The sequence below is a fragment of the Falco punctatus genome (genome assembly GCF_963210335.1).
Source record: "Falco punctatus genome assembly, chromosome: 1".
NCBI lineage: Eukaryota > Metazoa > Chordata > Aves > Falconiformes > Falconidae > Falco > Falco punctatus.
This window is the reverse complement of record NC_137580.1, coordinates 92,465,633-92,477,346: the sequence shown is the minus strand read 5'-3', so window position 1 is coordinate 92,477,346 and position 11,714 is coordinate 92,465,633. Positions and strand designations below refer to the sequence as shown.

At 55.5% G+C, this 11,714-nt stretch overlaps 1 protein-coding gene across 9 annotated transcripts in view; it reads right to left on the bottom strand.

Moving 5' to 3' along the window:
- Positions 1 to 10: 10 nt before the first annotated feature.
- NF2 (NF2, moesin-ezrin-radixin like (MERLIN) tumor suppressor) overlaps positions 11 to 11,714 on the bottom strand; it is a 49,499-nt gene continuing 37,795 nt past the window's right edge. For 3 of the 9 annotated variants that reach the window (XM_080366048.1, XM_080366050.1, XM_080366056.1), the window contains one exon: positions 10,177 to 11,445. In XM_080366048.1, the coding sequence (XP_080222174.1) occupies positions 11,386 to 11,445 (60 nt within the window). In that variant the 3' untranslated portion in view covers positions 10,177 to 11,385. The other 6 variants (XM_080366053.1, XM_080366055.1, XM_080366051.1 and 3 more) reach the window with 4 other exon arrangements.

Below are 11,714 nucleotides of genomic sequence, written 5' to 3'. Positions count from 1 at the left end.
AAGTCCCAGCTCCCCCTCTTAGTGCTTTGAATTTTTATTAAAACAAAGGAGAAAACCGCTATTTCTTCTGAGTACAACAGTCCAGGGGAATGGGAAAGCGGCTGTGCCAGGCCACAGCCACCCGGATTGCAGCCACGCGCCGGGAGCTGATCTGAGGCAGTGCGGTTTTAAATAAAAAGGGTTCAGGACACGATCTACTACACACCAAGTCCCAGGCTGACCCTCCGGCCGATGCCGGTGTGGCTGCAGGCCAGGCGAGGTTGTGGGAAGGAGGAACTGGGGGTCCCAAAGGGATCAGAGGATGCCCCGGCGCAGCACCAGCTCCATGAAAGGATAAATCACAGCTGGAAGGGAGGTTTCTCCTCAAGCAGAGGGCAGGATTTGGGACGGAGACACGAAGGAAAGGTCAGGGCATCCCCATTGCCCCCCATGGCTGCTGCTGGGGGGGTCAGAGCTGTGAGCAAAGGCACCTGCTGGAGGGCAGGCAGGAGCGGGCAGCCCCGGCACTCACCTGCCAGGACACTGCAGCCCCTGGCTCAGCCCGGGTAGCGGCATCCCCAAGGGGGGCTCAGAGGAGCTGTGGGGGGCCCACGCTGTGTTAGGGGCGCCAGACCTGGGCAGCCAGCCCCAACCACCCCCCCCCAGAGACGCCCTGGCCACCTGCTGCCCAGGTTTGTCACAGTTTTCAGGATAAAAAAGGTTTCATTTGGTTGGCACTAGCTGTTCAGCTCCGTATTCCTCGCAGAGAGGAGGAGGAGGAGGAGCCCTTCCTCGCCACCCCTTGCCCCTGCCTCATCTCCCCAGGGAAGCAGCAGCCCTAAGCCCCACAGAGCGAGGTCCCTGCAGCCGCTGCAATCCTGCTCCCTGCCCGCCTGTGCTGGGCGCTGGGAGAGCCGGCGCGACGGCCCCTGATTTACAGCACTCCACTAGGACATGCTCTGTGTTCCTAATGGAGCTCCAGGCACCGCCGGCACAGGGCTCCAGAGCTGGCACGCTGCTGCCAGCCGGAGCAGGCAGCCCAGAGGGATGGCATCCCTGCCAAGGGAGACCCTTTGGCACGCTCCGCTGGCCGCTGGGCTGGGGGGCACGGCTGCAGCCCCGAGGCCATGGAGAGCCTGGAGGGCTAAGCCAAAAAACTACGCTAGAAAAATAAGAAAAAGGCTGGGGTGGAGGGGAAAAAGGGGAAAAAAGAGGGGCAGGGAGGAGGCTGAATGGACACTAAGCTAGAGAACATCACACAGTCCATGGGCAGCAAGGCCCCGAGTCCGTTGGTGTGCAGAGGCTGGCAGCCCACGGTGGGGACCGGGGGGCGATGCCCAGCTCCCCAGCCCTGGTTGGGGACACTGGTCCGGGGGGAGAGGCTCCGGCTGGTGGGGGGGCCGGCCGGCAGGCAGGCAGCAGCAGTGTGGAGCGGCTGGTCGCTTCCTAGAGCTCCTCGAAGAAGGCCACGCGGGACTTGGTGCTCTGTAGGGTGAGCTGCAAGAGAGCAGAAGGGGCGGCTGAAGGGGCATGGGGCTGACCCCCTCCTTCCCCAAGGCCCCCAGCCCCAGCTTCACCCTCCCCGGGAGGGCACCAGGCTGAGCAGGAGGGAGCTATTGCCCTTCTCCCCTCCTGGCCCAGCCTCTGCCCCTCCGAAAACACCAGGGCAGCAGAAGCAGGGACGGCGGGCAGCCCTGCAGCTGAGCCCCGGCCGCAAGAAGCACAGCCCGAAGGCAAAGCGCAGGGCAAGGGGAGGCAGGCTGGGCTGGGGGAGCGTGACTGCTCTGCTGCTGACACCACCTTCCCCTCAAGCAAAGGCTGCTGAGGGGCCACAGATGCAACCAACAGAATGAGCCTGGCTGCAGCTTTCTGGCTGTGGGATAACAGGAACCTGGACCAAAGGTGCCAGTCCTGGCCGTAGGACTGTGCCCCTGGGGGCCAGCACGCTCCTTCCTTTCCTTGCCCTGGCGGTGAGGGAACACACAAGGCTCTTGCAAAGATGGAGGAGAAACAATCTCCATCAGCTGAGGGCAGAAGGAGAACCAGGCTTGTCCCTAAAGCCACAACCTCCCAAAGCCTCCGGGCCAGCCTGGTACACGTAACCTGTCACCAGTTAGGGACCATCCTCTGCTCACGTCCAACCCCAACCCACCACCCTGGATGGGATGAGTGTGCGTGCCCAGCGTGGTCCCAGCAGCCACAATGCGGCTCAGCACCACCAGCCCAGCACCTGCGTGGGGCTGACGCCACCCCCCTGCCCTGGGACCTAACCCCAGACCTGCTCCCCCCACCCCGCCGGACGAAGCTGGAGAGCCCTGGCTTGCAGGACTGTGTCCCTGGAGCCGAGGCTCTATAGGACATAGAAACCCAGCCCAGAAAAGCTTTCCATGGCGGTAGCAAGCCTATCCAAAAAATAATACTTCATGGAGGGACCGTGAGCCCATTTTCTAATGGGCCAAACCAGAGATGAAAGGAACGCCCTCCGCAGCGAGGAGGAAATCGCAGGATTTACAGATAACCACCCAAAGGAGCGTGGTGGGAGAAGTGCCACATTCCACCCAGCTGCTGAATCACCACAAGACTTTGCCAAACCAGGCAGCTGATGGCGAGGGCTTCGTTTCAGCTGGATTAAGCAGCGGTGCCTCCCGCCGGGGACGCTGGTTTTGCTGAAACAGGAATCCTCGGATCCCGTTACAGTGAATTAAGCCCTGCGACGGAGCTGCCAAGCGCTTTCCCCTCCCTGCTTCCCCCCACGGCCTTTCCTCAGTAATTCCTTCACAGCTCTAATGCCATTCTGAAAAAAGCTGTATTGCAGAGGAAATTTCTGCAGGGGCTTAATACCCTTTGCTGGCAGCAGCTCCCAGGCCAGGGCTGGCTCTCCTTAGCATCCCTCTGCTCCTCCAGCATCCCCTCCAGAGCTGGATGGAGGGCGGATCAGACGGGACGGGGGCTCTGTGTGCTCTGGGCAGCTCTTTGCCCCTTTTCAAGGCTGGAGGGGGGGGAAGAGCAGGCAGCCCCAGCCTGCTGCCAGCCCCACCGATGACCCCAGCGCAGGCTTCGTTTCAGCTCCTCCAGCAGAAATCCCACCTGCGATCCCAAGCGGGCACCTGGCTGGGTCACGGGCTGGAGGATTTGGTGCATAACACCTGAGCAGCCAGCACGGCGCGCAGCGTGGTTCTCCCCTTGGAGCAGGGTTGCTGCCTCCAGCAGCAATGAGCTGGTATGACGGGGACTGCGGTCCCATGGCACGGAAGGGCGGGGTCAATGGGGGTGTCACAGGGCTGGAGAGGGGTGGCTGAGGCTGAACAGCCCCACAGGTTTGCGTGAGTGCCAGGGCTCACATCGGAGCCCGTCTGCCCACCACAGCCCCAAATGGGGCAGCTTCACTTTCCTGTTTCACCTGATGAGACCTCTGAGAGGCCAGACACCCCCAGGGAGGAACATCTACCTGCCAGCTACCTCCTTCCTAACACCCTGCCACCAAAGTCATCTCTTCCGCAAGCTGGATGGTGAATCAAAGCATCCCACCACCTCCCCAGCCCGCAGCAGCTCACACTGCTCTCCATTAAAGCACAGCGAGAGGAGATGCCTCCCAGGTCACCCCCAGCAAACTCTGTGCTCCGACGTACAAAAGAAAGGAGCCAGCTACAACCGCTGATGAGGCAGAGAGGGAAGATGTTTCCCCCAGGCTTGTAAGGCAGATTTGACTATTTTGAGTCTGCTCTCCGCCTTTAGCTACACACAGCTCTCCATTAATCCCCCACGCATTTTTGCGGGCCTGGGGAACCTCAAAGCACGGCTCAGGCAGCAGCCTCTGTGCCCAAAGCTGTGCCTTCCTGAGCAAATGCTGCTGCAGTGCCAGGGGAAGCACGCGGAGGCACAGCTCCGAGGGCATCCGGCACAGGCACAAGGAGAAAGAAGAGATGCAGCCCTGCTCTTTCACCAGGGGCTTTCATCTCTGCCTTTCAAAGGCTCCCCGAGATGCTTGATGTCGGGGGTTTTTACCTATCCTGAGGGAAACCGAGGCATGGGAAGAGCAGCCCAGCTGTGGGCATACAGGGAGCACCAGCAAAGATGGGTCTTGATGAGATGGGGGTCCACAGAGAGGAGGGAGCACTGACTTCCCAAGAGGGCCATGCCCTGTGGCTCAGTGGCACACAGCTGTGGCCAGATTTTCCCATCTGAAAGGCAAAGACCACAGGGATTTCAGTTGTGGCAAAGAGGGCATCCACACTGCCAGCTCCGCTCTGGCCCCGCAGAGGCACCCCCACACTGCTCACCACCCCTTTGCTGCACTCTGGCTGTTTCTGAGAAAGCCAGAGGGCTCGTGTGGTGCTGGCACCGGGGCAGGACGATTTCTTCCCATTTAGGCTCCCCGAGGAGGAGCCTCCGGCTGTCTTTCTCCCCAGGAACCTGAAGGGTGTTAAGAAAGCATCACAGGAGTGGGATGCAGGCACGGCTGGCATATTTCTCATTAGCAGGAGCTGGGTTATTGCTAAGACCTGGGGGGTGGTTTGAGCAGAGGAAGGGGCCAGCAACTTCAGGCTGCTCTGCCTCCACAACCCCTGCAGCGAGGGCACCTCTGGCAGCCACCAGCACTGGGAATCACTGGGAATCACAGCTGCCCAGCAGCTCTAAGGTAGCTGCCTTCTCACATCTGATCAGTCAGGCATAGGAATAAACAGAGAGGAAATTAAGATTGCTCTTTACTGCACACTGACTCTCCACCACTGTTGCTCTGCTGTGCCTGGAAGGAAAACTCCCCCTCTCCCCTTTTTCTTTCTTTTTATTCTTGTTTTTTCTGGTTGTTGAGCAATTACAGGCAGGGCTATCCTCGCTCCCATCGCAGGCAGCACTCGGGTGAGGCAGCAGAAAAGCCCTGCCACAGGTCGGTGGTGCGGTCTTGACAGCGAGCATGGTACGGCTGTGGCACGCCAAAACCCAAGGGATCCACTGGATGAAGATGGGCAGAGCCAAGGGAAGCTCCCAGGGCAGCAAGCCCCACGGCTGCCTGACTCATCCCACCCAGTGCTGCAGGGGTACACGGAGGGGCTGCGGAAGCGGGTGGGCGCGGGGAGTCCTGCAGGCAAGCTCACTTCCCACCTCCTTTCGGCTGCAAAAGCCCCAGACAGCTCTTTGCAGGGAAATCCCACTCCCTCACGCAGGGAGCAATGGGTTTTGCTCTTTTTCTGCACCAGAACATGAAAGCGAAGAGGAGAGCAGCCGGCGAGGACAGCACAGCCCTGCTCCAGCCTCTCCACCATCTGCTGGGGGAAAGCCCCAAGGTGGCCTCCAGCACCCCTGCAAACTCTCTGCACCCTCTGCCTCCCCTTTGCCCAGCCAGGCAAGGAGGAACATAGATCCCCGTACTGTAACGTTGTGCAGGCGAGGCAGAGTGATTAAGAGCAAGTTACATTCTCGTCAGTGCAGAGAAGGAAAAAAAATTGATTTACAAGCAGTATTATGATAATCTCCTTCCTGCAGGAGGGAGGGTGGGCTCCACAATGCCCTACCAGAGCCATCAAAGAAAATTTAGAGAGAGAGAGGGAGCGCAATTAAGCAGCCAGAGCTCAAATGAATCAAGATATGAGAAAGGAAAAGAGTCCCACTCCCTGCATTCCTGTGCTGGGGTTCCGCTGAGCTCTGCTTTCACCCAGCGCTGCTGGACTGATTTGATTTAAGATAAACAAACAAACAAAAGCAACCCAATAAGTTCCTCATAACCAAACACAGTTTAGAGCGGCTAATCCAGTAACTGCAGGCACATAACTTCTGCTGGCCAGGCAAACCGAATAGAGAGAAAACTGCCTGGGGCTCCCAGCGAGCCCTCGAGAGCTGGTGCTCTCCCCACGCACTGGAGGTGGGGCACGGGCAGGAGAAGGGGGCTGCAAATCACATCAACCTTCCACCATCCTCCCAGGTCCCAAAGAACAGGGAGAGGTTTAAAATTTCTCACTTCCTTGCTATTTCCTTGTTTATCCTGCAGCACGGCAAGGCTGAAGGAGAGGATAATCCACGCAGCACCCCCTCACCCCATGAGATGCCAGGGGTCTTCCTGCTGCTGGGAGGGACATCTATGGTCCCCTGCTACATCATCACCCGGTGCTGCATACAATAACTCCTCTTCATTCCACCCCCACTCCCCTGAACATCTTTCTCCCTCCCTGCCTACTACCCAGTCCTCACTGGCCAGGTGGACCTTCCAATTCCCACATTTACTTTTGAAACCAAAACCTTCCTATATTTCCCTCCTCACCCCCTTTCCAGTCCCCACCTCACCATTTCTTTCTTACTCCCACGCTGCCGTTTATTCTCTCTTAAGCACAACTTTCCCCCGGCCTCCAATGCTTTGATGAGTGCATTTAAAAGAAAGAAGATGACATTCCATTTGAAGGAAACACTTTTCAAAGGCTGCCACAAAAATAGCTGATAGGCTTGACGTTTCCTAGTTTCCTTTTGCTCCTCGTAAACAAGGAAAGGAGGCTGCCGTGTCCCAGTTTAGCTGCCAGGGAGTTTCACTTCCCAGCTCCGAAGAGAACCAGGGCAGGAAGAAAACGAAGCTAGCAGGGACACGGGCTCGCACGCACGCGGGCAAGACCCACGTGGGATGCACCTCCATCTCCTCTTGCACTCAGAAAAACGTGTGCCCAGAGGTGTCTGGAGCTGTTCTGCTCACCGGTGTCTCCTGGCTCTTGCCAGCATCCTAGCCGGGTGCCAGGCAGGGCAAGAAGCCAGCATCCTTCCTCATCTTTTCTCTCTACCCTCACAGCTCCCGAGGGGATGGGAAATGCTGGTGCTGCTTTTCCTGGGAAGTCTCTTGCTGGTCGCATGCCTGCTCTGCGGCACACAGCCTTACCCTCTTCTGGGGGGAGCAGATTATAGAGCTATGCCACGGCAACCCTGCAGTTCTGCATCAGACTAAAGAGCACCTCATCCATGTCCAGGCTGTCACAGGATGCACAAGGAAGGACAGACCCACCTGCTTGCAGCTCAGCCTGCTCTGTACCACGCAGGCTCCCTTCTTCTGCCCTTCCCAGAGCAGAAGTATTTCTGGTGCTGGTCCCCGCCCTCCACAGCATAAAGCTCCTGAAGCGCAGTAATATCCTCCATCTCCCCAGCAAACCACTGGAGCAAAGCAAACCCATTTCACGCAGGGGAGTCTGCAGGTCCCAGAAGGGGAGAGGTAAGGAAGGGAGTCCCCGAGAGATGACAGAGACCCCACAAGATTTGCTGAAGTCCTCGAGGGACACGGTTCAGTGATCCCTAGCAAGATGCTAGCCAGGCATAGCTGGAAAATGGACAGAGGGAAGCTGTCTGCCCCAGTGCCAACCTCCCAAAAACCTTCAGCCTGTCCAGATGATGAAGTAGCTTCGTGACATTTGGTGGTGGCACAGCAGCTTTGTATCTGCATCATGAGAGACTCAGACAGCAGTGACCATCACTAACTCACCAGTGTCCTTACACTGCTGTATAGAACAGACCACAGCATATCTTGAAGGTGGGAGGAGTGAAGACAACCTGCAGAAGCCCACTTCGCCTCACTCACCGCTCCATGCTCGGCAGCCAGGAGCTGCTCACTGCCTAAACCTGAAGGGGACGATGCTGTGTCCGTAGGAACGTGGTAGAACATGACTGTTCACGGCCCAGTGATGATGGAAGCCCAGGCTAGTCTACTGGTGATCAACAAGCAGATCTGAAGTAGCTTATCCAAACCCCAAGCGCCTCAATGATGAAGAAAAATTCTTGCATTACATGAGTCGAGGGCAACACTGCACCACAACCAGGATCAGCCAGGAGAGAAGCCAGCAAGGGCATGGTCAGCAATAGCTCACCCCACCACCGCTGTCCGCACAATCCCTGTGGGCTCCAGCAGTGCTGGCCCCAAGGAATAAGCTCAAGCCCAGAGAAACGCTGTGCCTGAGAAAAAGCAGAGAGCCACGTGAGAGCCTGGCGGGGAAAGGCCAAGCCTGCCTGCCGAAGCACCGGAGCACTGCTGAAGGACAAAGCTGCTTGTCTGGGAACAGGCGTGAAGATTTGCTCCTTGCCTGGATACTTCAAAGGGCTTAAATCACAGTAAATAAGCATGACTGTGCAAGAAGAAAGCAACTGGAATGAAAGACCCAATTGTGTTTTAGAGCAGCAGTCTGTCCTGGGAGCCTTCCTACACTGGAGGATGCAAGGAAAAAGTGGGGTTTTTTTCATCTTCTACCATAGCCTAAGTGGCAAACCCTCCTGAAGCTGAGCCAGCTGGAGTCAGGAGCGCCAGCCCACAGTGGAGAGCACTACAGAGAAGGGAAATCAGTTTCCAGATGAGGTGCTTGTGCTGTGCCCACAGAGCTCATAAAAAAGGATTAGCATGTTAACCACGTAATTAAACATGAAAAACTTAGCAGGCGTCTTCAAAGGCAGGCAACAAAACCCAGAGGTCACACCGCAGCACTTGCTGCGCATCTGGTTTAATTATGGGGGCTCCTCCCAGGCACCAAATCTCTCCCAGCTGCTGGATTAGTCTTTTCACAAACTGCCAGGGCTTCATTTCACTTCCTCATGCTGTGGCTGCAAGTGGATTTTGCCCCAGTTTCACCTGCCAAGGTGTTCTTCAAGCCAGTCGGGACGGGACAGCGGGTTTCAACCCCAAAGATACATACAATGCCTCCCCCAAGGTGGCCCAGACCTACAGGGTCATCCCTCGTTTTAGTCTCTTCCCCAAGGAAATGCTTAACAATGAGAGCAGCCTGTCTTGTGAACAACCTGCAGCTGGCACAAACCCCTGACCTGAGTGATTTACAGCACTGCCTGCAGCCTTGAAAGGGCTGGTCCATTCAAGAACAGCACAAACCTGTGCTGATCGCTTCTGGGTACCAGCCAGGGAGAAGTCTGCATCTAAAGCATCCTCCTGCCTCTGCTAAAGAGCTCCAGAGGCGCTGGGAAATTGCTCCACCGTTGGCTGTATGTGCCCACCATGCAGGCAGGACTGTGCAAGCCCTCAGAGTAACTTTTAACGAAAGCCTTTTCCAAAGGCGCTTACCGCCAGGTTTGCTACCCGCTGTCACGAGTACTGTTACCACTGCATCCGTGCCATTTCTTCCCTTTAGCGCTACCACTCCAAACTCGCTAAAACCCTGTGAGTGTGCAAGAACCAGGGTCAAGTAAAGAGCAAGAAAGCTTCCCCAAACTCATCCTCCCAAAGGAGGGAGTAGATGCTCTGCACACACCCAGCCTGCAGACTGAGGGCAAATCCTCGGAGGAAAGCAGGCTCTGGAAAGAAGAGACATGGCACTAACAGAGCGGGAGTCGCTGGCGTGCTGAAGGAGGCAGGGGACAGGCAGAGGCATCGCAGGCAGGAAGGACAGCCAGTGTCCCTCGGTGTAAGGGTGGCCCTTCAGCACAGTCTCCCTGGACCACCCCCAGCTGCAGCCCTGCCCAAAAGCTGCCTGCAGACACTGGCTGTCCTCGACAGTCTGCTTTACCTTCCTGTGACACTTCTCAAACAGGCAGACGCTGATAATGTGTCCACGTGCTGTTCTGCTCCAAGGCGGAGGGTGCACATTTTTAGCCTGTTATGACAGTTTTGGCAGCAAAGAGTTGATGGGTTTTGTGTGGTTGGCTGGTGTGGTTTTTTTTTTTAATCCTGTATTTCTTTCTGCAGCAAACAAGGGGGAAGCTCCTGGTTTACTTCATTAAAGACATCTTCAAAGGCCACCCTGCACCTCCAATAGATTCCCAGCCAGTGGCAGCAGAGCAAACACAGGCATGCTTAATTATTTAGGCATCTACGCCTGCACTCCCCCACTGATGTTGCCAACTCAACTTCTGCCAAGAAAGATGCTTCCCAGCACGGAGGACCAGGTGCAAAAATGAACGCAGAGACGCTGTGAACACTACCAAGGAAGCGAGAGCCAGGCAGGGCGGCTGCCTGCGACATGCTGCATGGGTTCACCGCAGGGACGGGCAGGGTGCTGCGCCGTGGGTGGCAAGCCTGGTGTCACCAGCACCGCACCCTGCTGTGGCATGGAAGGAGCACTGTCAGCGTGGCAGCAATGGGAGCTGGCTAGAGCAGTGCATATTGCAGGCAAGCTCATGCACAGGTTAGTATTACAGCCAGTGATCCCATCACCCCACGCAGAGTACCTTGGAATAACCTACTTTGAAGTCTCAAATGCAGATAGGTCTTCTGCCCTGGGCTTGAGGCTAAACCAGCAAAATAAAATGAACAACAACAAAAAAAAATAATCCTCTGTCATACGAGTAACGTCAGGTCATTTGTGCAATCTGTACAGTTTGCCTGGAGTGCTGAAGTGATCAGCGGCTTCCAGGTGGGGCAGAGGTTTGGTATTATTTAAGTATTGCCTAACTGCTACCCCATTTCCAGTGTCTTGTCTTGCATTTTCCTCGCCATCACAACTGCAAAGACAAAAGTTCTCCTGACCTCCTGGCGACAGGAACAAAAGCAGTCTGTAATTTTATTCTGATGTGCTCCACTAATAGACTATTAGTTAAAAACCTTTGCTCCTCCAGCTAAGATGTAGGAGCTGTGCAGCCTCGGTTCCCTCTTGGAGGGAGGGGACAGGACAAGACTCCAGCTTCAAAGGAACGAAGACTGACCGCATAGTCCCAATTACAGCGATAAGCCCTGACAAGACATCGAAATGGTTGCCCAGCCACCTTCTTTAAGTGAGACAAATGGGACCATCAGCTCTCTATGAATTCGTCTCTGTCAGAAGTGAAAATTTAACATTTTCCGTTTAAACTGAGGACTCTGAGCAGAGACAAAACCTAACAAAACCTACTGGGAGCAGAAATGTCTTCGGATTCTATAATGACAAAAGGGCCTGTGAAGATTTTTTATTTTCTCTGTTCTGGTGGGACAGGAACCTGAATAGCTCAGGGCTAACACAGGGAAACGAGGAAGCGAGACCCACTAGATTCATTTCCCTGCCCCAATTCAGTGATCATAAATTGCCAGCCAGGAAATTTGGCATGAACCAGTATCTTTAAATCCTTTCAGATGTAACTCTCAGCTGGGAGTAGTAAAGAAAGAAGGATTTGATTTTAAAACCTGGAGTAGTTACCACAGCCTGCATCCCTTGCCATACAGATTTCCAAATCCTTCACAAGAACAGCTGCTAGCAGAAAGCCAGCTGGGTAAAAGCTTTTGCGGTGTAAAAGCCTTTGCAGATGAGTGGGGCTGACCACTACATCCCAGCATACCAATTACGGATGTGCCCCCAGCCCCTCGTTACGCTAGGCCCAGCTGGGAGAACAGCAGAGCTACTAAGCAAAGGAAAAGGTCAGGATGTAGAAATAAAGAACGGGCTTTGTTGTGACCTTTCAAGGTGTGACCCCCGGGCTAGCAGACCCAGCCATCCTAACTTTTGGGCGAAGTTGGTCATCTCAACCGCATTTCTAGAGGCAGGTGGTTCCAGGGTCCACAGCACAGGGAGCAGACATTTCACACACACCCTGCTAGCAAGAAATTTTACCGTTAGTATTCGAAGCTGCACTACAGGTTACCTGAGAACACATTAAAAGAGAGGATGAGGCTTTTGGCTTTTTCTACTGAGAGTCCGTAAGTCAGGAGTATTTTTGCCCTTAGTATTCACCAGACAAGCTCAATGCTGCTTCCTTGTAATGCCTGTAGGGAATGGTTGCAATAGGCAGATAGGGCTTTTCCTGTTCCTGGGGTCACTAGGGTAGCAGATTCCTTCTAACAGCATCCCTGTACAGCTTTTGTA